Here is a 26,409-nt window from a genome sequence, read left to right on the forward strand (position 1 = left end):
GCCATATATGTGTTTGAAACTAAGAAAAAATCCATTAACTCACTAGGAAATCCACAAATTGTTAGTCTGGCAATTTTTTAATAATCAGTTGAGCATTAACATTTATAGTATTTTTTTATTGAATATCTACTATTAAAAATAACGAAAAATAGTTTAGTAAAATAATGAAAATCGATCTTATATAAGAGGGTCCATAAAAACTCTTACAATATAATGTCTCTTTAATAATTGATTCATACTTTTTAATAAATCAAATACACAATGGTTTTAGCCTTTCATATACTGTTATTTTATAGACCATATAACAAATTATACACCTCTTAACTTTATTATGCATAAGATTAAATTATATACTAATGCTACTATTTTGTGTTAAAAAACACTAATACTACTATTTAGAATTAATATTAGTAACAACTAAAATATACTATTAGATTAGTATTTCAAAAAAAAAAGTAAATATTGTGAATCTGAAATTTTTATGCTAATTGATATATTTAAGAGAATGTAATTCTTTGATTATTTCATTTATAGTGTATTGCATTTTCTACGTTAGCAAAATGACTCTAAATGATACACGAAGTTGGAACTGCTTGAATCAATTTAACATTCTTAAAAAAAAAAAAGTTGGAACCGCTAATTCCTAAACGAAACCATTAAAGCAAGAGTTCTGTTGAGAGGTGTTTCCACTAAAATGTATTGTCGTAATAAAGTTGCGTTAGGAGCCTAAGACACAAAACCAAAATTCGAGTTAATTAAATGCATTTACGATACTCTAATGTGTTTTGATATAATGTTTACGCAAGAGTTAAACGATACAAAAAGTTAAATATATACCTTGTTGGGAATATTCATTTAAAGTGATATCACTGATATGTGACGTCTACAATCGCCTACCAATGATTATTGCCACACCGTTGAAGTCACATTAGTTCTGTAATAACTATCGAAAGCAAAATAATTTTGCTCAACTCATTCAAATTATCATTTTAGGTGTGTTTCCGGGGGTCTCTCGTGAATGAATCAAAGGCATTAGTGGGACATTATGTTACTTTGATTGTCACGGGGGACCTCTTAAATCATTTTCCAGCAATACTCACATGCTTCCATCTGTTCCTTTATTTATTTTGTCATAATTTGACAAAAACATTACTTCTATTATAAGATATGGACAGCATTCGACAGGTAACCTTGGCTATTTTTTCCCTAACTGGTTCTGTTTTGTTCATGAGTATTTTCAGAGTAGTGAGTGAATTTCACAGGAGTAGTCACATGTAAGGGAAAAAGTTATTTCACGTTTCTTTTTTTTTAAATAGTTATTTCACGTTTCTTTTGGTGACATTTTGAAAGATGTTTTCAAAAATGAAACTGAAGCTTAAGCATGACTTTTCGAAAGATACTACTTTTTCTCACTCCGAATCGTCTGTTACGTTACGCATATTTATTTATTCTTTGCAGTTGATTCTTTCGAAGATTTTTGAGAATCGAGAGAAACAACAAAGCACATATTATTAAGTTGGATTATGTATCACATATCCTCTATATATATATCATTTGAGAAGTTACATAAAACATTCATAATGTATGTGACAACTAACAAAGCTTTTTTTTAAAAAAAAACAAAGGTTTTTTTATAGGAATTATTGTAATGGGCTCAAGAATCTTTTCGGGAAGAATCCATGAAAACGATCTGTATTGCAAGCAATTAATTTAGTTACATTTATATAATTTATGGAAATTGTCACAAGAAATGTTTTTGAAGTTAGTGAGAAAATGAAACACTGGAAGTGTGGATAAATCCAAGAAGTCGGTGTTCGAATAGCATTTGGCTTTCAAAATCTTTGACAGCAAGATAGGTCTAGTTTTATGTAGTCGACCCATCCTTATTATATTATATATGCATGTAGAGCAATGGTTATAAATGGTTTATCATTCATTGTTCAACTCGGACCCTGCCATCTTTTAGTTCGAACTACGACCACCAGAAACTGATGACCACCATTGTTCAGTCCTTACGTACTAATTAGATATATCTTATTTTGGATCGAGTTCTTAACATTCCCATCTAAGAGCATATGCAGTGGTGTACTCCACCTTAGAATCCTTAAAAATATTTTAGTAATATTTTTTTTGTTTTTTTTTTTTTTGAATAACTAAAGATTCCAATTAAAAATGTGTTTCCAATAGTGTTTTCAGAGATGGAATTCTTAGGAATAAAAAAATAAAATTTTCATTACAAGATTCTCTCCTCTTTCAGCTATATTCACGATCTCAGCATCAGTGACTTGCTTGTTCCTCGTTGGTGTCCAATGCAGACTTATCCATCTCATCATCAGAATCAATCACGTTTTCAAAGTTAAAAAAAAAGGATTCGCCTGCACGTTTAACTGAAACGAATGTCACTATATGCATCCAAACAAGTTGTTCATTACAAGAATGGTGAAGTAACTAACAACTACCTTTGGTCGTGGAGTAACTGCTTCAAAACTTCTAAACTGAGGATCAGTGAAGTCAGGAGCCTGCAGTATAATATAAGCTCCTTTGTTTCTATACCTCTCCTCCGTTGCATGTATGACACCAACAATCAGCATAACTCATCCTTAGTAACATCATTCTCGCTTTAACCATTGCCATCTTCATCATCCTTACTTTGCTTTGCTTGAATTTTTTCAAAGACATCATCAAGAGGAGGATCTCCGGGTCTTCGAAACTCTTGTTTCCATATATTAACCTCATAAGCCTCTTCTTGGCTCAGCACAAACTCCCTTAGCTAAATTCAAAATCAATTGCACTTCTCAAGATCTGTGACTAATCCGGTAAATAAAGTTTGACAACATTTTTTATCATTACCTCAGTCACTTCATTCCCATTATGCATATTGAACATCACCGTGCTTCGATCCACAGCCATGAATCTCAATCCTAACCCACCTGTTCTCAAAACTTTCGTCCATCTCATGGCAATCTCCACCACCATATCTTCATGACCAAATTTCTTTTAAAAACTCACGACTTTTTCAATCACATGAATGGATTCGTCGTTCTGTTTACCTTAGTACGGTGGACGCCTAACCGGAGCGCATGTCGGAGAAAGCCGGAGGCGGATCGAACTCCGGCGTCGCTGCTTTACTCCCCCCCACTGTTTCCATGATTCGTCTTCTTCGTTGTCTTCCACGTCGTCTAGATCGTCGCTGATCTCGATCCGTCGTTTCCATGCTTCGACAGATCCGTACGAGATCAGAGGAAACACTAGAGGAAAGCTTTTTCTCGCCTTCGTCGCCTTTCTCGTCAAAGAGAAATCAAGAACTGCACAATCGCCTCTTTGTTGCCCAGAGCAAATTTTTTTTTTCTTGTTGAGTCAAGAATGAATTGTTTTTTTCTCCAAACGAAATACAGTACTCTCCCCACCCAATGCCAAGCCGCCACGTCTATAAGGATTTGGTCCTTAAAATCCTTATTTACGGACCAATCCTTAGCTAACTAAGTGTTTATATTATTATTATATTGCTAATAACCTAGGATTAAAAGCTAAGGATTCCTCTTCATCCCCCGTTGCGGGTGCTCTAAGCATGATAACAGTGATAGACATGTTCAATGGGGTTGGGTTTCTAATAATAAAAAGTACTCCAGTAATCTAAATGGAGAAGAGAAGGAAAGATACAGTTTTAGATATAAAAATATCATGAGAAATTTCTTTCACATTTGTCACTCACGAATTGGTTTAATTACAAAAAAAAAATCTAATTATTGAATTATACTATATTTAAACATTATTATTTAATAATATTTTGATTTTTCAACTATTGGAGATGCTCTTAAATTTTATCATTAAATTTTTAATAGATTTTTTTTCTTTGAATAAATACATGTCTTACCAATTACGTCAAGACCATGCAAGACGTACAGAACAATACAAATACATTACAAATGTTGCTCAAAATATGCGATGTGGATTAAATAATCAAAGACACTTTATAATATTGTATACCACTTTTGATATACGCACTTTCCATTTGAATTAGTCTATGTGTAAAATATATAACAAAAAAGCTTACGCAACTGGATAAAAAGCATATTGGGCTACACCACACATGCCTTGAGGCCAAGCCACGTCTCTGCGGATCCTTATATAACCATTTTCTCCCCAAGTTTCACCCCAAGAGTTCTTAGCCAGCCAGTATTTGGTCCCGTCCTCGCTCACTCCATACCCAACAAACGTCACTGCATGATTCGAGCTAGTCCCACAAGGCCCGTCATATACTCCCCCTGAGTAATGCATGAACCCGTCCCCACTTGCGTCCATCGAGACAGAGACGGGTTGTCTCGACACGGCCTCGAGCAAGGCCCGCTCGTTGTTGCTAGGGACGGATTGGAAACCGCTGATCCGTGCAGCAGGTATTGCATTGGACCGACATCTCCCATCTGATCCTTGATAAGAGTAAGACTTCTCCGAAGCGATGCCTCGGTTTTGGATTATATAGTTGAAAGCATCCGACATTATCCCACCGTTGCAGCCTTGGTCGAACTCTCTGTCGCAGTCTAGAAGCTGTTGTTCGGACAAAGACACGAGCTTCCCGTGGGCGATCTTAGTCACACCTTCCACTGCTGCTACAGATGAAAACGCCCAGCAACATCCTGTGCATATATAGACCTCTTATCAATTGGATGCTCTCATAGAAGGAACAACCATATTCTCTTTAGCCCTAAACTAACTTGGACATCAAGTTAATTATAATTAATATTTTGGTGCAATTATAATTTGCCTTTGCATTCATTTTAATTTAAACGATATTTTTACATTTGTTTTATAAAGAAGCATTACCGCATTGGCCTTGGTATTTGACTGGAGTGACAGCTCCTTCACTCCTCCAGTCCTTGCTCTCGACTACCACGTCACTGACGTCCCACGACCTAGACGGCATCGTTGCGTCGACCACCTTGGATGGGGAAATTCGAGTTATGTTCTTCAGTCCAGTGTGCGTTGCTAGGAACTCCTCGTTGGTCCAATCCGCGAATTCATTGACACTAAGCTTGTAGCTCTTGTTCGCTTTTTCGTTGAAGTTCTCAACGAACTTCAAGTTCTTTTTAAACACATCGCGTCTCATCTGTTTCTCGAGCTCCTCGTGGTAAACACGAGAAAATCGAGACATCCATTGCTCATGTTTATCAACCATCGACGGCACATGGAAGGTCACAGTACGAGACGCAGCTTGAGAGATTCTGAAACTTGTGAAAAGAATGGTCAAAAGAGTGACCAAGACTATGATCGATGTCATTTTGCTTTTTGAGAATGGAGAGAATAGAAGGAAGAGTAATGCTTTTTTTGTGGTTATGATTAGTGGTGGTGGAGGAGTGAGGATGGATGGAAGAGTATTTATAGATTTAGGATTAAACAATGAGATCCAATCATATGTAAGAAAATGCAAGTTGACTTGAATCCATTTGATGTGATGTTAATACTTTGCATTACTTGCGCCGTAATGTCTGGAAGAAAAACTTCCCCATTTGTATATCTTATATGTTTAACTTTCATTTTGTGATTTTGATATATCTGGTCCGAATATATGTTAAACTGAAATTGAAATTGAAAACCCCTTTGTGCTACCTATTCTATATAATCAAAATTAAATTAGACGAAGGAGCCCTTTAAAAACACAACCACTAGTGTTCCATGCACATGCACTCTAAAAAGTGTTGATTAAGTGGAAGTTTGTTTACGCTTAGAGGTCACATGTTCCCAAGATAACGATTCTACATTCTAAATGGCACACAAAACCCCGCCGAAACAATATGAATAATATAAATATTTTTTTTATATGCAACAATGTTACATCAAAATTTTGGAGTAGTATAGTATTATCTTTTAAAACTCTTATAAATGTATGAATTGTGGAATGTTTGATGATATAGAAGACATAGTGTATTTATAGGTTCACACTGCTTAAACGATTCTCTATTTGCAGAAACTGATTTTTATTGGTTTATGTAATAGTCTAAGCAGTGTTGAGCTGCATATATTAGAAATACCTCTATGTTTTTTTCCGGTTTCTTATATTTTAATTTTTCTAAATGAGTGGGAGGAGAAACTTATTTCCCCACTTGGAGTTCCGTTTCGCTTGTACTTTGAGCAAATTCCACAAAATAATGGATTATGTCTAAAAAATATATATATAGTACTATAGGACTTGGAATAATGAATGACATGCAAATATGTTTAAAAAGATATGATATTGCCGTAGTTTTGAGCCGAATCCAAAAACGCAAAAATTTACAAATGTTTTCTTTTCTACAACACGAGTTCACCATGATCTTGGTCCAATGTTATTTTAAGAATTTCACCAAGTAATCTTTTTGGTTAGGATCCTCGACATCATAGTGTATATAACAAGAATAGTTCATGTTAAAAAGATAAAATTAAGTATAATACATTTTTTTCTAAACAAATACATTTATTTTTGGCCTGTACTTTACATATTTTGTAATAAATTCTGTTAGAAAGTTACTTGTTTATATTATTATCCACAACCAAACACAAATTGTCTTAGACAATTATTATATGTGCAAGCAATGAAAGGAGCAATAGAGCATGGGCTCAAATGGGTGCGTCATATTCATGCTACAAGTCAATTCTTTGATTTATTTATGTCGCTCAACTTGGTTTACATGAGTCACGTATTAAAACGACAAAAAGTATTGCATTAAAAGTTAAAACTAACTAAAACAAAAGATTGAATAAGTTTTGTATTGCCCCCTTACCAGTAAAAATCAAGAAATTGGCTTCTCCTTACAAATTTCACTTTGTGCCTTATAGTTTGTAAATTTATCAGTGTAAAGGTTTACACAAATCACTTAGCGATGAGTTATTTAGCATACTAATACTAGTTTTGGATGATACACTTAGATCGGAGACTCGGAGTGTTCATACATTGTTGGATGCCTCAGAGACTTTCTATTTACTTAGAGCTACTAAAATGAAAGTTGACGATCCATATATAACCTTATATATTAATCCCCCAAGTTAAATCATATACTATAATTTGTTTTCTTCATTCACATCTATATATGATATTTAAGCATGCACAAATTGTCTAATCCAAAAATGAAATTTTCTTTTACAACAAAATAACTTAATTCTGAACAAATACATAAATTATCATCATCATCGTTTAAACGAAGGCCGTTTTATTACGATAGGTATTGGGCCGAGTAATTAAAAGTTGAAACATGTCAAACCCATACAAGAGAGGCCCAAATAAAACCCTAGCAAAACTAATCAGGCCCCCTCCTCTTCTTCCATCGTCCTCTACAGTGGGAAACAAAGAAACAGTGAAGCATACTACTATTTGGTTGAATATGGGAAATATCAACGAGTTATGCGACGATTTGCTGGTGAAGATTTTGCTACAAATCCCGACAGAAGAGGTTGTCGCGACGTCGCTTTTGTCCAGACGGTGGCGTTCCGTCTGGAAACTCGTTCCAAAGCTCGATTTTCGTGACTATTCATACAAATACCACGCCACGTCCGCCGCGCCTTCAGAGTTCATCGACAAGTTCTTGGAGCGAAACACAGCCCCTGCTCTAGAAACTCTTCATCTCAATCTTTATCATCTCCGAGATTACTCCCCTGAGTCTTTGGAAAAATGGGTTAACGTCGCTGTCGCTCGCAACGTTCTCGATCTTAACCTTCTCTACTGCCTTCACTGCCGTTACCCTATACGCTTTCCCACGAGCTTGTACACGCACGAAACCCTCGTGGTGTTACGCCTCCGAGGAACGATCGTCGACGACGTTCCTTCGAAAACCTCTTTCCGGAGCCTCAAGACTTTGTCTCTTCGAGATATGAGCTTCTCGTGCGATGGAACCGTTGATAGGTTTTTGTCTTGCTTCCCTGTTCTCGAAACATTGGTTGTACGTCGATGGATAGCCGACAATGTGAAGACTTATTCGATTTGCGTGCCGTCGCTGCGGAGCTTAGACGTGGAGGAGTTAGTTGGTGGTTATGCTGATCCGAGATATGATCATGGATACGTGATCAACACTCCTCGTTTAAAGTTTTTGCATATGGTCGACCATTTTAGCGGGTTTTGTTCGTTGGTGAACGTCCCTGAGGAACTGGAAGCGGAGATTCATCTTAGGTTTTGTGATTCTGACAAGCTTCTGGGATCTCTTACCTCAGCTAAAAAACTTTCCTTGTGTTTAAAACCACAAATGGTAAAAAAAAATTCTATATTTTTTTTTGTTTCTGCCACTTTACTTATGGGCTGATGGATGACACGACACTTTTTGCTAGGATTCATGTCTAAAAGGCGACTTTGATCAGCTCGTGTTTCTAGAGCTTTGTGTTATGTGCTCCTTAGATTGGTTGAATGTTATCCTCAAGCATTCTCCTAAACTCCGAGCTCTCAGGCTCTCGAGAACGGTAAGTTTATATATGGTCTCTTAATTAACCTGGTTGATGTTAAGTCTTCAATATTTAATTTCAACTTTTTTTGTTTGTTTGTTTTTCAGAGACACAGCTGCCAGAATTCTAGAAATGTCCGAACTAACTGGGAGCGACCGACTTGTATTCCTGACTGTTTGACGTCCAGTCTCGAAACTGTGGAGTGGATTGCGTATGAAGGAACAGAAGAAGAGGAAAATGTGGTGAAGTTTTTGTTAGAGAATGGGAACCTTTGCTTTAAAAAGCGTTGGCGCAAGGCTATCTATGGCAAGTTCAGTTATGAAATTCTTAGATTGGGGCGAGGAGCGAGAGGCTAGCTCAGGCGACGGAGATACCACCTTTGTGCACTTTTGAAGATCAAAGCGAGGGGCACAAAAAGCGCAAGAGACCATAGCCTTTTTTTTAATTCTCAAATAAACCATGCTTTTTAATTTAAGTTTTGCACCTCACTTTTTAATTCAGTTTTATTTTTAAGAGTCTAGTACAGTATGTCTCTTTGCCTTTAAATTTCTTCTTTTTCAACATACTATCTTCTCATCTGATTCTATCTCTTTCATACATACATACTATTGTGTAGTGAGATTAACTCTGGTCTCTGTCACTTAATTACATATGCATAACTTGAAGAAAATGAAGAAGCATAGTAGTATATATAATTTTATTCCTTAATACGAATCCACTTAAAAGGGTAACAATTTTCGGGCTCAAGTTCTGTACTGAACATTTTTCTATTTTCTTTTTAAATCAAAATAACTTCGTTTATTTGTTGACTAAATTCTGTTAGAACCCAATGTTAATTCAGGTATATTAAAAAAAATCAGATTATTTTTCAAATTATAACAGAAATGATATCGTATTTAGCACTGACCATTTATTTGGATCGTATTTAATACAACTGAAATTGTTAATGTACTCTTTCTGTTAACAAATATCATCCATTGTCGTGAGATTCTTCTTTCTAAAATAAATTATTAGTTAGCTAATTATATATTGCTTTAGATATCACTATCTATCAAAATAAGTTTTTAGCATATCATACAAATCCTAGGTAAATATTTTTAGCTAATTAAAGAGTGAAGAAGTCTGTTCAGTAAGAAATTATATCGTGGATGACAAAAAAAAAAGAATTATATTGTGTAGAGTAATAAAACAACTACCACTAATCAGCTTTGATTGATTGACAAATACTAAATTAACTATCTCGACAAGAGCGACCAAATTCACCACGTTCTTCAACGGGTTTAAAGGAAAACAACCACTCAACCCCAAAACCAAAAACAATAATATTTAACTAAGAAAATTAATACTCAGTAAATTAATATCAACACGGCTCACCGTCAGAAAAGCACCGGAGCCGCTTCAGGGGAAAATCATGTCGGAAACCGCCACGAGCAGCGGCTGCAGAATGCAACTCATGGGAAAGCAAGCCATTAATAAGCTCGACATGGTGGGCCTCATTTCCATCCCCAAGCATACCGACAACAACACGGGCCAGTGGTTTTGTTTTCCGACGACCGGCACCAACAGGAACGTTCCGGAGTGCTCCACCGGCGGTCCAGTAACGGTGGCAGCTTTTGCAAAAGTGCCGAGGCTGATTAGCGTTGTAGTTGTTGAAGTAACAGAACTTTGTCTCCATGCTCTTGCATCTCGGACATGCTATGATCTTGTCCGGACGCTTCTCCACCGTCGGATCGGATAATGAGGATGATCTGACGGTGGGATCCGACGGTTGTTTCTCATCTTCGTTTTTGATCTTGTGAGTGATATTGACGTTACATGCAATGGTTTTGCCAAAGAGTTTGATCCCTTGCAAATCTTGTGTCGCCATGATAATGTGGAGAGAGGTGAAGATAGCTTATAGAAAGGCTGTTGCAGCTAAAAACGAGCAAGGACAGTTTTATAGGAAGATGATCGATATAACTTTGTAGTTAGGATTGGAGAAGAAAAAGGAGATAAAGTAGTTGAGAGTGGGGATTAAATATTCATTGTTTAAAAGACTAAAGCATATATTAGGCGCATTCATCGCTTTTCATTATAGTTTATTTAACATCAGTACAGTACAGACGAAGCTACAAACTTTTCGTTTTACCCATCAAGTCCGTAAAACATTAGAGCGCAAAAGTCTTATCAACACTTTTTTTCTTTTTTTGTTTGTCAACTTACTCTATTTTGACGAGTATGCATGCAAAAAAAAAAAACGAATATGCATGCATTTGTGTGATATGAATAAATATACAATTAATTCCGTGATAGTTTTTAGACTAGTGGATGCTTGAACTGTTGTACATGATCCAACCATGGACTATTTGTTTGAAAGAGATTGCACATCCATGGTTTGAATTTGAGTGTGGTTTCTGGTTTGTTCATAGATTATTAACGAACTAGAGATGTTGGGTATCGAAATATGTATCCATTTTTTCTTTTCTTTTTGTACATCCTTTTTCTTTAAATTGAAACTAAATGTCAAAACTAATCATAAACGAGCAATGCAGTAAATTACGGAAATGTGATGATAAAAAGGAAAATAAATTGGTGTGATATTTGATTAATATGATTTCGAAGTGCACGAGTTACGAGCTCCACTTTTGTAGCACTTTAAATAATCTACTACTATTACAATTAGGTTTGCAGCAATGCAAATCTCTAGACACCTAGAAGTCTTGCCCCCATGCTTATTTTCTTTTCAAAATTGGATGTGTTTGTGTATGAACAAACCCGATTTATATATTTCCTTAGTAATTTACTACTACAGTCTCAAAGAAAAAAAGACAATAAATATTTTATAATATAATTTTTTTTCAAAATTATTATTTCCTTCAGTGTTCTTTATAGTAACAATTTACTTATTGTTAATTAGAATTGACACAACAGGAAAACACGCCGAATTTCGACAGAGGTTCCGACGGACATCAATGTCGTCGGACGTTTGTGACGGATTACAGACCAATTTCCGACGAAATCCAAAAATTTGAAGTCGTCGGAATTCCGTCAGCCATTTCCGACGAAACATGGGTCGTCGGAATTTTCCGACGACTTTTCGACGACATTCCGATAAAAAATGTAACCGTTGTAGTCGTCGGAATATACCGACGAACTTCCGACGACATTCCGATTAACAGTACAGTCGTCGGTATTCTGTCGGAATTTTCCGACGAATTTCCGACAAACCATGTGACCGTTGCCGACAAATATATATGACCGTTGTATAGCCGTTTGAGATTGGACAATACCGACGGAATTCCGACGGACTGCTTTACATCCGTCGGAATTTCGTCGGAAAGTCGTCGGAGGGCCGTAAGCAATTTCCTATAAATACAACCCCTCCTCATTCAACTCATTCACACTTCATTCTCTCCTCATTCTCTTTAGTCATAACAATTCCGTGAAAATCATGTTTTCAGAAGTTTATCATCGTTCGTGGATGGATAAACCTCATTTGGATCTGAACACCAATTTGCTTACGGAAGAATACGTTCAAGGGATTGGAGAATTCATGAGCCTTGTTCAACAGCAACCGGATGCAAAAAGTGGTATGTTAAGATGTCCCTGCTCTACTTGCAATAATAATAAGGTTATAAAGGAATTTGATGTTTGGACTCATTTGTATATGAAAAGGTTTTCACGTAATTATAAAGTTTGGTACCTTCATGGGGAAACTGGTTATGAATATGGTAGTACTAGCGAACCTCAACCTGTTAGAGAACTTCAGCCTAATATTAGGTTAGAAGAATCTAGAACAGATATAGATTATGGTGTAGGTACTGAGCAGATGGTACATGATCATTATAGAGGGGAAGAACCAAATCCCGAATCTAGGAGATTTTTTGACATGTTGGATGCAGGAAAACAACCTTTGTATCAAAATTGTAGAGATGGTCATTCAGTCTTATCATCTGCAACTAGATTAATGGGTATTAAGACAGACTATAATTTGGCTGAAGAATGTATGGATGCGATTACTGATTTTGTCAAAGGTATTCTACCTGAGGATAACCTTGCACCGAGTTCATACTACGAGGTTCAGAAACTTGTTGCCGGTCTTCAACTACCGTATGAAGTGATAGATGTATGTATTGACAACTGCATGATCTACTGGAGAGCGGATGAGACACGGAATGTATGCAAATTTTGTGGGAAACCTCGTTATCAGGAGATGAGGGGAAGAGTTCCGATCCCATTCAAAAGAATGTGGTATTTTCCTTTGACGGAAAGATTGAAGAGGTTGTATCAGTGTGAGCGCACAAAAAAAGCAATGAGATGGCATGCAGAGCATTCCACAAACGGTGAGATTAGACATCCTTCAGATGCGAAGGCTTGGAAACATTTCCAGTCAACATATCCAGAATTTGTGGAAGAGAGAAGAAATGTTTATCTTGGATTATCTACTGATGGTTTCAGCCCATTTGGAAAGCATGGAAGACAGTATTCTCTATGGCCAGTTATTGTGACACCGTACAACTTACGACCGAGCTTGTGCATGCGACGAGAGTTTTTGTTTCTCTCAATTCTCGTCCCCGGGCCAGATCATCCTAAAAGATCACTAGATGTGTTTCTTCAACCACTGATATATGAGTTGCAACAACTATGGGCGCATGGTTTTGAGACATACGATGTTTCGTACAAAGAAAACTTTCAGATGCGAGCAGTACTTATGTGGACAATAAGTGACTTTCCAGCATATGGTATATTATCTGGATGGACAACACATGGGAGGCTATCATTTCCATATTGTCAAGATGACACAGATGCTTTCCAACTAAAGAACAGAAGGAAAACGTGTTGGTTTGACTGTCACAGACGATTTCTACCACCTGATTATCCATACCGCAGGAGTAAGACTTCGTTTACGAAGAACAAGCAAGTGTTTGATGGTCCACCTGAGGAAGTTAGTGGGAAAGATTTGTTGAAGCAGTTTAGGTATTTTGATGCAGAAAGGACGCCAGATGTAGGTGGACATGAAAACATTCGAGTCAGTGCGGTTGGAGAGCTACATAACTGGCACAAAAAGAGTATTTTCTGGGATCTGCCATATTGGGAGAGTCATCTATTGCGGCATAATTTAGATATCATGCATATTGAGAAGAACTTCTTCGACAATCTGATGAACACAGTCCTTAACATCCAAGGTAAAACGAAGGATAATTTGAAGTCAAGGTTGGATTTAGTCGATATCTGTGAACGTTCTGAACTTCACGTTGATGAGAACGGTACGGCCCCTTTTCCCATTTATCGGCTGTATGGTGCTAGAAAAGAAGAGTTCTTTGATTGGACTACAGATAAAGTGAAATTTCCTGACGGATATGCATCAAATTTGGGGAACTGCGTTGATAGAAGCGAAGGAAAGTTTACTGGCTTGAAGAGTCATGATTGTCATGTAATTATGCAGCGCCTCCTTCTGTTTGCTTTTTCAGCATTATTGCCACGTAATGTTCATGAAGCAATTGCAGGTATCTTATATTTTTACAATTTAATTTATTTTTATATTTAACAATTATGCTTATAAAAACTTAATACTTACGAAAATTATGTCTTTTATCTATGTAGGGATTAGTGTTTTCTTCCGCGACTTATGCAGCAGTCAGCATGTGCAACCTTGAGAAGACAAACGCGCCAGTCAGCATGTGCAACCTTGAGAAGATATTTCCTCCATCATTCTTTGATGTAATGGAACATCTTGCTATTCATCTCGCAAGAGAATTGGAACTTGGTGGTCCTGTGCAGTACAGATGGATGTATATTTTTGAGCGTTATATGCATCATCTGAAGAAGATGGTCAAAAATCAAAGCAGGGTGGAAGGATCTATAGTGGCACAGGTGATCAATGAAGAAACTGCAATATTTGCTGAAAATTATTTTCCACCAGAAGTGCATACAAAACACCGAAGACCTGCTCGGCATGATGATAGAGGGGGGAGAGCAACATATCATGTTACTGTCCCAAGCATGTTCAAGGAAATAGGACGACTTAGTGGAAAATTCACGAAGCGGTGACTTACGGACACTGAGCACGCTCATTTGTTGCAAACATATTTGCTCACCAACTGTGAAGATGTTCTACAATATGAGAGGTAATAATATTTATTCATTTATTGTTAGATTAATATTCAATAAATTTATTTCATATTGATAATATTTTTGTATAGTGTATATATGGCGGAGTTGCGTATGACTCACAGGCATGCAACAGAAGATGAGCTTCGACAACTTAGAGATAACGGATTTGCTGCGTGGCTTCGTAGTTATGTGAGTCATATATCATATTACCCTATGCAAATGATTAGTTTAAATTTAATATAAACTAATTAACTTTTCAATCATATATGTTTTTAATTTATAGGTGAATGATGGTTTGGCCAGAGGTCTTGTGTTCGATGATTGGATACGCGAATTTGTGCAGGAACCAAACTATGTGGTCAAATCATATCCTAAATTTTGTACGCGAGGATATGCATTCACAAGGAAATGTCATTCTAAGACAACATATGATGCTGGTGTTTCATCTTCTTCCGGTGACGATGTCTACTACGGCAAGATAAAAGAAATATTGGAAATCCAATTTCCTGGAATGGTTGGATTGCGTTGTGTAGTATTCTATTGTGATTGGTATGACACCACCCCAGATAGAGGAGTGAAGATTGATGCGTTTGGTGTTACATCAGTTCATTCGCGGCGGAAACTTCAATATTATGATCCATTCATTCTTGGTTCGCAAGCTGTCTATTCATAATTTTTTACCAATATAATTAATTAATATTATATATTTTACTAATACTTGTATAATTGATATGTATAGGTGTGCTACATCAGTTACCCTCGGGTGACGTACAGAGACGATCCATGGGTTATTGTAACGCAAATCAACCCAAGAGGACGAGTGGATGGAACTTCTGATGATGATGAACCATTGCAACCAGAGTCTACCAGCAACGCCCAGGCAGTTGAAGATTTGGAAAATTTTGAATGTTGGTAATGACTTCCAGGTCGGAACCCACCTTCACCCAAGGGTCATATGTTCAACTCGTTGAGAATTTGACTGTGTTTGGACATGAAGTTGTTGTACATTCGGAGCCAGAAGCCGAGGTTGGGGAGTTTGATGAAGATTCAGAAGATTCTGATTAGTTTTTTTTTTTTTTTTTTTTTATTGGTCCGTCGGAAATCTCTCGCAATATACCGACGACATAGCGACGACATTGGGTTTCATTGAAATTTGGAAAGGTCGTCGGTAATTCGTCGGAATATACCGATGACATTCCGACGAACTTGTCTAGTTCGTCGGAATGTCGTCGGTATATTCCGACGAATTACCGACGACATGTGTTTCTAAAAAATTTCAATCATAAAAATCTATAAATTTAGATGCCAAAACTATGAAAATAATACATAATAAGTGTTTAGTATAGTATTAGATCGCAACCGTTCAAATATAACAACTCATTAAAGTATTTATGAATGCATATCATTGTTTTCATAACATCTCATCTTAACACTCATATACGTATACAATCGTATTCATATAATCTTACATTACAAAAAAAGTTGTTGTGTAAAATCGTGTTATAAAAAATATTTTTATTGTTAAATCTTTATGCAAATACTATATATCTTATCAAAGATATGGATTTTGCATTTAGAAACTTGTAATCAACACCCTAAACACTAAGTCGTCGGAATTCCGTCGGAATATACTGACGGACACATTCCGTCGGAATATACGGACGGACACATTCCGTCGGAAATCCAATTTGCCCGGGAGAACCAAACCGCGTGAAAATTTTCGCGAATCGCCATTTGGTATATTTTAATTATACCGACGGAATACTGACGAACCCGTGTCCGTCGGAAACTTTGGATATAATAACCCTTCTTCTTCCTTCTTCGTTATTTCCGCCTCTCTCTCTCAAAAATCCTCTCTCTCACGGCGATTCCTCCCTCTACACCGGCGATTCCGGCCATTATCCACCTCCCTTCACCGGCGAATCCTCTTCTCACCCTCATATCTCTTCCCCAAACCCCAAATCATGTAAGAATCATCCCAAACCTTCTTTAATCTCAATTGTTTAGGGTTTTGGAAGTTAGATCTCGGATTTTAGGTTGTTTGATTGAAAATTTTAGGATTGAATGGATAGTTTAGGATATATAAGTTAGGATTGTTGTTTGGATTGTTGTTTTAGTTTTTTTTGGGGACGTTTTTTTATTTTTAAAAATGTTTTTTGATTTTTAAAAACGTTTTTTGATTTTTTAAAACGTTTTTTGATTTTTAAACACGTTTTTCAAGTTTCCAGTAATGAAATATATATAATAAAACGTTTTTAAAAATATTTAACAACATTTTTCTATATTTATAAATTTTTTATAATTTTGTATACATATATATATATATATATATATCATGTATAATAAAAATTTTAAAATTTTTTATAATTTTTTATAAGTTTCCACTAATAAACTATGTATAATAAAATGTTTTTTAAAAAAAAATTATAAATATTTAACAACATTTTTCTTCATTTATAAATTTTTTATAATTGTGTATACATATATATATATATATATATATATATAAATCATGTAAAATAAAAAATTTTAAATTTTTTATTATTTTTTATAAGTTTCTAGTAATAAACTATGTATAATAAAAGGTTTAATAGTTTTTTTTAAAACGTTTATAAAACCTTTTGTAAATATATAAATGAAAACATTAAAAATAGAAATGATTTGAAAATATTTTTGATGTATTAATTTTTTTTTTAGGGCCGAGGACGAACCCCGCCCCGCAGCCCGTCTTCGACGTAGTTCGGTGAGCAGTTCTCGTGCATCGGGATCGTCTCATGACTCGGTTCCCGCATATATTCCCGCTCCAGCTCCCGCTGCCCCTCGCGCTGCTGCTCAACAGGATCTGGGGGTCATGCCAGTTCATCTATTGGTTCAACAACCAAGTCGAGAGCATCTCCCGGTTCTCCAACCCAACCCACGACGAGGACATAGCACTTGGTTAGTATTTTTTTTATTTGTACCATTATGTTTTTTTCCTTTAATTAACTTGCTAACTTGTATTTTTTTTTTAAGGTTCACCAAGTCGAAAAATGGCATTAGCCGGAGCATCAACCAGATGATGTACTCCATGCTCCGTTTTGGATATCCAAAGTGGAGTGTGATCCCTTCCGACGAACGAGAGTTGTGGTTTCGTCAGTTTGCGGTATAGTAACTCTTCATTTTTTTTAAGTTTTTACATTTTTTAAATATATTTACTTATTAAATTATGTTTGTTTTGTAGCAAGAGTTCAACTGGCACTCCGATCTTACGGAAACAATCCGTAAGAAATTCAACGAAAAGGCCATGGACTCTTATACGAAGCAGATAAACGCGTGGAAGACAGTTTGGCAGAAGAACAAGAGGCCACGGTTCATCAACGGGACGGTGTGGGAGCAGTTGATAGCTCATTGGGAGAAGGAAGAAACTGCAGAGACGTCTTCTAGGAACTCCAAGAACCGGAAGAGCGATCGTGGCGGGAAAGGTATGTATGTGCACAACCTCGGCGCTTGCTCTATGTCTACTAAGGAGGATGAACTTGTAAGTTTTTTATTATTATTTATCTTTATATTTTTTAAATAAATATTTTATATATTCCTTGGCTAATAATGGCGGTTTTTTTAGATCGAAGCAAATGACGGTAATCCCGTTGATCGTCTCCAACTCATTAAGGTGGCTCACACTAACAAGACGACGGGTCAAATTCAGGACCCCGTGATCAAAGGTGTCGTTGATTTGGTGGAAGCTGAAATAGTATCTCAATCTCAGCCTCTCTCTGATGACGGCGATTCTACGGGAGCTTCAACCAACTTGTCTCTATTGCAAATAAATGAGATGGTTGAAAAGGTAATTTTTTTTATTAATATATTTTTTTTATAATGTCGATTACTAACTTGTCCCTATTTACTAACTTTAATTATTTTTTGTAGGCGGTTCCTAAAAGGAAAGGAGGCCGTTTAGTTGGGTTGGCCCGCCGTGCTTCTTCGTATCCGGCATCTTCTTCGCAAGCTCCGTATGCCGATCCCATGATTCTCGAGGAGCTACATGACAAAGATGAACGGATTGGGGCATTGGAGGAGCAGAACACCACTATCCTTTCTGAGAATGCCACTATCCGTTCGGAGAATGCCACTATCCTTGCTGAGTTGGCATCCCAGAAGAAGTTCAACACCGAGATAATGCAGAAGCTAGATCGTTTAATGTCTTCGAGTTCATCTTAGTTTTTTCGGCTTTTTAAAACTTTCTGAATGTTTTTTTTTCTATTTCGGTTTGTATGAATTTTAAACTTTCTGAATGTTTTTTTTATTTCGGTTTGTATGAATTTAAATTATATGATATTATTAGTTTTAAATTTCTGATTTTTTTAATTTATTAATTAATTTTTAATATAAAAATATATATAAAAATGCAAAATTAATTCGTTTTTAAAATTGGTATATTCCGACGAACTCTGGGCGTCGGAATATACCGACGGACAACGGTTCCTCGGAATATACCGACGAACCTACATCCGTCGGAATTTACCGACGAACCAATATCCGTCGGAATATACCGACGAACAAATATCCGTCGGTATATTCCGACGACCAATGTCCGTCGGTATATTCCGACGAACCAACGTCTGTCGGAATATACCTAGGAATCCACTACGTCGGAATTGTCCGAGGAACGTTCTCCGTCGGTACATAGTTTTTCCGATGAACTCTGGTCTCGTGTGTCCGCATCGTAATATCGTCGGAAGTTCGTCAGAATGACGTTTCTCGGTATTCGTCAGAAAGTCGTCGGAAGTTCTGACGAAATTCCGACGAATTTTTTTTTTCCGACGAAACGATACCGAAGGACAGGTTCGTCAGAAATTCGTCGGAATCGGTCTATTCCGACGAATTTCTGACGATTTCGGCCATCAGAATCCCCCTGTTTTCTTGTAGTGTGAATTTGTTGAATGAATGAATTCAGTTTTATCTTTTGAATGTGACCTAAGACAAAGCCGTCCAAAAGAAAAGAAAAATAGGGGTACGAGCTTTTTAAGAGACTAACACATCGTTACCATCAGAGCCGGACCTGAGTTATTAGAGGCACTATTCAAAAATACACATATAATATAAATATTGCACATCATTTTTATATTATAAAAATTTGATTATTAAATATTTTCAAATAAAAACAGTTGAATTTATTGGGATTTAGATAATTAAACAATAAAATAATCGTTAAAAGTAACTACAGTTTTTTTTTATCAAAAAAAGGTAACTACGGTTTAGTTTTGATCTCTACGAAAAACTGAAAAAAAATTCTATTTAATAAAAAAACGATTGTTTATAGTGAGAATAACGAGAACGTCTAGTAAGTTTCATGAAAGAAATTGAATGTTGTTTATTAATTATTTATCATCATTTAATTCCAATGCTTTTTTTATTTTTTTATTAATTTTTTTTTTCTTTTTTCGTCTAATTAAAAAAAAAAAACTAATCGTAGGCCGCCACGTGTCGTGGGACCCGCGACACAGTAGCGAAATTCAGTTGAGATCAATCCTTAGGTTAGGAGTTTTCGGCTCCGATCCGACACGAAAACCAAAAAAAAACAATTTTTTAATATTTTTTTTTTTTTAAGATTTCTCCTATGGATCCTGCGTTGCATGTGCTCTAACACTCTATCCAAGCCCGGCTTTGGTTACCATGGAGCTTCTTGACAGAGTGGTCGGAGTGCAACTATGATTCATGATTTGTTCACAGCAGACTATATTAGTCTATATTGCCAACAACTAGATAGATATAGATTCATTCAGTCGAGGTAACAAAATGGACCATAGAGATTTCTCTATCCAAAAAAGGAACATGACTCGATACAACTCGTTAAAGTGGTTTTACTATTTGAGATTATACACGCAAAGTTCAAATGGTAATTACCATATTCTATCAGTATTTTGTTTACCGTCTCTAATACTTATATCATTCACACCTTTACCACCAAAATACTTATATCGCTTTGCGTTACCAATAGTATCCATCGTTCAATTAATCTATGTCTAGTATGATTATAAAGAACCTTTTTTCTTCTATAAAGTGAACTTTTAGAAAATAATTATAAACAAGGATAGAATCTTTATTCTTTAGTGTATCGAATCAAGTGTCCAACTTATAAACTTTTAAGTTTAAATTAAATAAAGCAACACAAAGCGAACTTCACGGCTTAGGGTTTCTGAGTACTCGTATGTCGTTCGGAATCGCGCTAGGCGTGAGTCGGACGGTCAGTACGGACCTAGCGAATTGTAAGAAAATCGGAGATTAATCGATGATTAGTTTTGAGCATCTTTTAAATTTTCTGATATTTTATGTATAATAAATAAACATTTGCATAGAAAATAGTGTAAGTCGTTGTGGCGTAGTGGTTTCAGGGCTCGTTCATGCGTAACAGGTCACGACTTCGACGCCCTTAATGCATTTTTTATTTTTATTTTGTTTTTTACTTGTTAATGGCATCGTAAATTTATCATCTTCTTCCTCCAAACATTTTAGGGTTATACAACAGTTTTCAAAACCGCCATATCTTAATTTTCTCAGATTTCATCATTTCTTTTGCGTTTTTCTTGATTTTTATGTTTCAAACTTGTAAATTTAACATTTAAGACCCGATTTCAAGCTTAAAATGTAAAAAAAAAAGTGAATGATTTTCACAATCCGATTTCATGCCCGAATAGGGTCAAAAAGCTACGCTTGACCACCGCCAAGCATTTTCTCGCCACTTAATCGGTCTGTGCGGCCGCGTTTTAAAACCTGGCTTGTATGTTACTATTAGGCCAGATCCCAGTTAGCCAACTCATATTTTCATGTATATAACTAAATAAAAACCTTAGACTTAACTTTTGAAATTTGTAGTAGTATTGTTGACATATAAATTTCGGCTTAGTAATATAAATTCATTGACAAACGAAACATAGACAAAGGAAAAGTAAACAAACAAGTTGTACACAAAGACCCAAAGTGCAGGTCCAATTTTAACTATATACTATTATAAAATTTTGACATTTAGATTTCTGCTTTGTTCAGAAGTTTATTCCAATTTGCTTCGACAAACAAAAACAATACAGCTGGCTAACACCAGACCCTTTATGTACGACTTCTATTAATTAAAGGGATTATATCTAATCCCATGTTGTTATCCAAACACGGTTGAGTAGAAGACACTAAACTACTACTTTGTCCCCAAACTGTAATAAGGTGATTAACGTTGATTATCAAGAAGAAACTCAAACAAAACATATTATTTTGTTTGGATAAAAAAAATCAATCATACACTCTCTAATAAAAAAATGTTTTTTTTATTTGGGCTTAAATATTATAACCAGTGGCTCTAATAAATAAGAATATACATAATTGGGCTGGATCTTTTAATACAATGGGCCTTATAGTGTTTTGGCCATCATAATGCAAATTTCCGGCGAGTTCTTAGACAGAACCAGATCAACAACGCCTACGACCAAAACAAGAGCGGGCAGAAGAAAAGAGATCAGCTTTATAATACATACATAAAGTAAGTTCATAGATTCATGTCGTGTTCTGAAATCAAATCTTCTTTTATCAATAATTCATGCGGAATAATCATTTAGTTTCGTGAATCAAGAATTTGAATCACGATTTGCTCATCACTTGATTCTGGCTCATTTGGATCATAAAGATGATAACTTTCCTATATACTAGGGTTCTTGAATCTCACATGGTTACTTCTATGTGATGGTTAACCAAATGGGTTTGTGTTGATCGAAAACCAATATTTGAAACAGATTTTGAAAATGGGAAACACTTCCTCGATGCTGACTCAATACGACATTGAAGAAGTTCAGAGCCATTGCCAGGATCTATGTCAGATTCTCTCTCTCTCTCTCTCTATGTCTCTTCTGTTATTTGATTTTTGGTACAAACCTTGTAACTGTGTGTGTTTGTTGATCGTTCAGTTGAGCAGCAGGAGATACTCTCTCTGTATCAGAGGTTTTGCCAGTTAGATAGAAACGCAAAGGGGTTTATATCGTCTGATGAGTTTCTCTCCGTCCCTGAGTTCGCCATGAACCCACTCTCTCAGAGGCTGCTTAAGATGGTTGATGGTTTGAACTTTAAGGACTTTGTGGCTTTCTTGTCTGCTTTCAGTGCCAAGGCTAGTCTTAAACAAAAGGTTAAACGTAAGTATGAATAAAATCTCTTTTTTTGAGGCACATCTTTACTTTCACCTATTTTGTATATTTACTAATCATTGAAGTTTCTTGTTGTAGTGATCTTTCAAGTCTATGATTCGGACGGAAACGGGAAGGTCTCCTTTAAAGATATCATGGAAGTGTTGCGGGACTTATCGGGGACATTCATGTCTGATGAGCAAAGAGAGGTATGTAATTTGAAAGTTAGCAACCCTTTTAAGCATCCACCTTTACTACACTAGATTAGTATGGTTAGGAGGATAATGAGCATTGTATAAAACTCAGCAAACAAGTGTTTTAACCAACCACCATGTGTTACTTTTGTGATATAGCAAGTACTAAGCCAGGTTTTGGAGGAAGCAGGCTACACGAATGACTCTTTCTTAACACTGGAGGATTTCATTAAGGTATATACTTATATGTTTGATATGATTGTAGCATCAGAACTACAGACATAAAGTTCTGTCTTTTTGTTAGACTGATACTTTGTAGTATAGGATTCTGATGCTTGGATCTTGTTTCTTGAATCTGGTATGTCAACAGGTCTTTGGGAGTTGTAAACCGGAGATGGACGTTGAAATTCCTGTGGATTAGGGTTTTACGAGATCATTCATATGGTCAAACTCTAAAACTCAAAATCTCATCATGTATTTTGTCACACTTTGTTAGTAGAATAATCCTTGTTGATTTGATCAAATACCATCGCATGTTTTGTCAGTCCCAAAACTGACTTCAGCTACATGTACGAATAACTTTCCTCTTAAACCATTTTTTCTATTGATTTAGTCGAATGAATGTAGTTGTTCTATTAGTGAACTGCACTCAAGTTGTCACTATCGCTCCATGTATCGCTTTCGCCTTCTCCATCATCGCTTGCAACAGCTTGAAACCACTAGTGTGAAAATGTTAATGCTTTAAATGAAAGAGATGATGGTATCTTTGTAGTAGACCACACGTCTCAAGTTGAGTTGCTGTTATGATTCAAAAGAATGTTGTTGGATACGATAATGCAGTTATATATTAGAAGACTGTGTTTTCCTAACCGGGTTGACCCGGATGGTGAGTGACGAGCAGACTATGATTGTCACATGGATCCCTTTCTTGATATGTAAATTAGGCTTAGGAAGTCAGACAATTTTGATGAACTAATGATTATAGCATTTTATGTTTTTCGGTTTCATGGTCTTCTTGATGCTTATTATAAGGGCTTTTTGTTTTGTTTTGTTTTATTTCATTAATTTTTTTGGATGAATGTGAGATGTTATATTGGATGATTTGTTGTATCTGTTAACATTTTACAATATGAAGATTGAAATATGGTTTCTTGTTCAAACTAAATCCTATAGTTGAACATTTGTTCAGTGTGCAACTATTCCCATTCAAGTGCTTCAACTATTAAAGGTCACCGAGACTACAAGAAAGTAATCTCTATAGGTAACATATACACATTTCACTTGATCATATATATAGTCTCCCTGATAAAGATGAGTTAACTTAGGATGAACAAAGAGAGTTTCTTTTAAAGAAAGGCCGAGAAAGAATTTCATTAAGCTCGTCTCTGTTGTACAACACAATTCTATCAGCAATCAAACGAAAAACTAGCCTTATAATCGCCAGCAAAAACCGTCTAACTGCCTTAGGATCTCACTCTTTTCTTTTTCTTCTTCTCTGATCTTCCTATCACTCTTATTATAACTCTCACTTTCATATATATACACATACATCATCGTCGCAAAACAATTAAAATCAAATTAAATGGTATAGTAACAAAGAATGTTTCTATAATAATTAATACCTTCTCTTGTTATGTCTTCCTCTCTCGGCCATCCAGTTTCTTAACACATTGCTTCTTCAACTTCATTTGCTTGGTAATGCATCAGTTTCTCTAGCTGTGGTCTAAGCTCCTTGTTGCAAAACTCTTCATACTCTTCTATAAACCCTCCTTTCTTCTTCACTTCAACCACCACAAGCGACGTTGTCAACTCAAATATCTCAACCTTAATAGTCAACGGCCCTTTAGCTCCTTCTCTACACCCTTCCAGCCTCACGCTCCAATCCTTCTTCCTCACCGTAAACTCAGCCGCCTTCCCAATCTCTTCAAGCTTCGATATGATCTTTGCAACAGGAGCAGCAGATACAAACCTAGCCCCTTGTCCACCTTCTTCAAACAAACCGGAAAGATCAAACCCGGTAGAGAATGATATCAGGTCAAACGCATTTAGACTCGCGGGTCTAGGCATTGAACCAATTCTTTTGATATCAAACTCTAAATCTCCCTCTGAAGATATAGATGATCTGCCTGTTGACAATGATGACGAAGAATCGTCTTCGTCATCATTGTCATCCTCTCTACATAACTTATCGTTTTCGATGTAGAATTTCACATCTTTAAACCCTTTCTTGAACCATCTATGCTCCATGATCTCAGGTATAGTGATCCTAGTATCCGGATTCGTGTCTAGAATCCTGTTCATAAGCCCTCTTAGTTCAGGAGAAAACCATTTAGGGCAACGAAACAGTCCTTTGTATATCTTCTTATACATAACCAAAACGTTCTTGTCATCAAACGGTAGATAACCAGCCATCAAGACAAACAAGATCACTCCACAAGACCAGACATCAGCTTTGGCCGCGTCGTAGCCTTTCCTCGTCAGAACCTCGGGAGCCAAATAAGCAGGCGTCCCGCAAAACGTTTGGCAGATTTTTTCTTGCCTGAGCTGCTCGGAGACGACGCTGAGACCAAAGTCAGAGACCTTAACGTTCCCTTCGTCGTCCAAGAGAAGATTCTCTAGCTTGAGGTCGCGGTGGTAGACGCCGCGGCTGTGGCAGAAGGCGACGGAGGAGATCAGCTGCTGGAAGTATCTCCGGGCGGTTCCTTCCCGAAGCCTTCCTCTGGCGACCTTGTCGAAAAGCTCTCCGCCTCTTACGTACTCCATCACGATGTAGATTTTTGTTTTAGTAGCCATGACCTCGAGGAGGTGGACAGTGTAAGGGTGGCGAACGCGGCGGAGGATGGAGATCTCTCGTTTTATATGACCGGCCATTCCGCTTTTCACGATCTTCTCCTTGTCGATGACTTTGATGGCTACGTTCTCGCCGGTGTTAATGTTCCGGGCTAAGTAGACTTTAGCGAAGCTTCCTTGGCCAAGAAGCTTTCCTATCTCGTACTTGTCCATGAGTATAGAGCCTTGTGTTGTTTTTGGACTCCTAGGGCTCTCTGGAGTTATCTCTTTCTTCACGTCTTGAGTCACGATTAGACCGAGGAGGCCGGCCATGAACTGCAGCGGCTTTTGGCCGGCGATGGGCAGAAGTGGCACCGGTGGAGATAGAACTTGAGCCATCGGTCGGCACTTCACCGGAAAATGAACCAAACGAAGAAACGAACGAAAATAAGATATGGTTGGGTTTGTTTTGTCTTGGTGGTAATCGTGTCTTAACATGGCCATTTCGTCTTCGTTTTATAACAGTTTTCGAGTTGAGATTGCTGTATGTTTTTTATTTCTAAAAGATTATTTCATGTTTAATAATAATCTGAAAAAGTCTTATCTCATTTACTTTTATTAAACTATTGGTGTAGACTGTAGTGATGTCGAAGTTTTAACCTAATCCGTTCTTTTTGTCCAGCAGATGAACACGTTGGATGGATTATCGAAATTATTTTAGAGACATATATTAAACTAATATGGTTTATCCAATACGCGAAGTTGCAAAGTCAAATTTACAATAACATATTCTGATTTCTTAAGGGACAGAT

The 26,409-nt window shown here is 36.5% G+C and overlaps 5 protein-coding genes and 1 long non-coding RNA gene across 8 annotated transcripts; 2 read left to right on the forward strand and 4 right to left on the reverse strand.

Moving 5' to 3' along the window:
• Positions 1 to 1,945: 1,945 nt before the first annotated feature.
• Positions 1,946 to 3,558, reverse strand: LOC111205084. Of its 3 annotated transcripts, XR_002657477.2 has the most exons (4): positions 3,051 to 3,558; positions 2,851 to 2,978; positions 2,460 to 2,770; positions 1,948 to 2,375 (listed from the first exon to the last, which is right to left on the reverse strand). It is a non-coding gene; the product is annotated as an uncharacterized LOC111205084 (long non-coding RNA). The 3 variants fall into 3 exon arrangements; XR_002657478.2 differs by having other exon boundaries at positions 1,946 to 2,387; positions 2,851 to 3,558; XR_002657476.2 differs by having other exon boundaries at positions 2,851 to 3,558.
• A 335-nt stretch (positions 3,559 to 3,893) lies between these two features.
• Positions 3,894 to 5,520, reverse strand: LOC111208949 (ervatamin-B-like). The gene is made up of 2 exons (XM_022708626.2): positions 4,822 to 5,520; positions 3,894 to 4,634 (listed from the first exon to the last, which is right to left on the reverse strand). The coding sequence occupies exons 1-2, from the start codon at positions 5,273 to 5,275 to the stop codon at positions 4,051 to 4,053; spliced, it is 1,038 nt and encodes a 345-aa protein (XP_022564347.1). The 5' UTR covers positions 5,276 to 5,520; the 3' UTR covers positions 3,894 to 4,050.
• A 1,821-nt stretch (positions 5,521 to 7,341) lies between these two features.
• LOC111208953 (putative FBD-associated F-box protein At5g56430) lies at positions 7,342 to 9,386 on the forward strand. Its single transcript, XM_022708629.2, has 3 exons — positions 7,342 to 8,210; positions 8,290 to 8,418; positions 8,508 to 9,386. Exons 1-3 carry the CDS (start codon positions 7,353 to 7,355, stop codon positions 8,754 to 8,756), a joined length of 1,236 nt encoding a protein of 411 aa, XP_022564350.1. The 5' UTR covers positions 7,342 to 7,352; the 3' UTR covers positions 8,757 to 9,386.
• A 221-nt stretch (positions 9,387 to 9,607) lies between these two features.
• On the reverse strand, positions 9,608 to 10,519 carry LOC111205162 (cyclic dof factor 4-like). Its single transcript, XM_022700604.2, has one exon. The coding sequence runs from the start codon at positions 10,265 to 10,267 to the stop codon at positions 9,761 to 9,763; it is 507 nt and encodes a 168-aa protein (XP_022556325.1). The 5' UTR covers positions 10,268 to 10,519; the 3' UTR covers positions 9,608 to 9,760.
• An 11,354-nt stretch (positions 10,520 to 21,873) lies between these two features.
• On the forward strand, positions 21,874 to 23,436 carry LOC106422938 (calcineurin subunit B). Its single transcript, XM_022702688.2, has 6 exons — positions 21,874 to 22,000; positions 22,251 to 22,329; positions 22,422 to 22,643; positions 22,734 to 22,843; positions 22,988 to 23,062; positions 23,199 to 23,436. Exons 2-6 carry the CDS (start codon positions 22,260 to 22,262, stop codon positions 23,247 to 23,249), a joined length of 528 nt encoding a protein of 175 aa, XP_022558409.1. The 5' UTR covers positions 21,874 to 22,000; positions 22,251 to 22,259; the 3' UTR covers positions 23,250 to 23,436.
• Positions 23,437 to 24,159: 723 nt separating this feature from the next.
• LOC106422937 (CBL-interacting serine/threonine-protein kinase 13-like) lies at positions 24,160 to 26,132 on the reverse strand. The gene has a single exon (XM_013863725.3). It carries the CDS (start codon positions 26,099 to 26,101, stop codon positions 24,491 to 24,493), a length of 1,611 nt encoding a protein of 536 aa, XP_013719179.2. The 5' UTR covers positions 26,102 to 26,132; the 3' UTR covers positions 24,160 to 24,490.
• Between the last annotated feature and the right edge of the window lie 277 nt (positions 26,133 to 26,409).

Source organism: Brassica napus, chromosome C4 (genome assembly GCF_020379485.1).
Source record: "Brassica napus cultivar Da-Ae chromosome C4, Da-Ae, whole genome shotgun sequence".
In the NCBI taxonomy this organism is placed as follows: Eukaryota; Viridiplantae; Streptophyta; class Magnoliopsida; order Brassicales; family Brassicaceae; genus Brassica; species Brassica napus.

Coding starts and splice junctions, on each gene's coding strand:
- LOC106422937 (XM_013863725.3), bottom strand. CDS start 26,101: ATGGCCATGTTAAGACACGATTACCACCAAGACAAAACAAACCCAACC.
- LOC111208953 (XM_022708629.2), top strand. CDS start 7,353: ATGGGAAATATCAACGAGTTATGCGACGATTTGCTGGTGAAGATTTTG. Junction 8,211..8,289: donor TGTGTTTAAAACCACAAATG/GTAAAAAAAAAT, acceptor ACTTTTTGCTAG/GATTCATGTCTAAAAGGCGA. Junction 8,419..8,507: donor CTCTCAGGCTCTCGAGAACG/GTAAGTTTATAT, acceptor TTTGTTTTTCAG/AGACACAGCTGCCAGAATTC.
- LOC111205162 (XM_022700604.2), bottom strand. CDS start 10,267: ATGGCGACACAAGATTTGCAAGGGATCAAACTCTTTGGCAAAACCATT.
- LOC111208949 (XM_022708626.2), bottom strand. CDS start 5,275: ATGACATCGATCATAGTCTTGGTCACTCTTTTGACCATTCTTTTCACA. Junction 4,635..4,821: donor CAAATACCAAGGCCAATGCG/GTAATGCTTCTT, acceptor ATATATGCACAG/GATGTTGCTGGGCGTTTTCA.
- LOC106422938 (XM_022702688.2), top strand. CDS start 22,260: ATGGGAAACACTTCCTCGATGCTGACTCAATACGACATTGAAGAAGTT. Junction 22,330..22,421: donor GAGCCATTGCCAGGATCTAT/GTCAGATTCTCT, acceptor TTGATCGTTCAG/TTGAGCAGCAGGAGATACTC. Junction 22,644..22,733: donor TCTTAAACAAAAGGTTAAAC/GTAAGTATGAAT, acceptor TTCTTGTTGTAG/TGATCTTTCAAGTCTATGAT.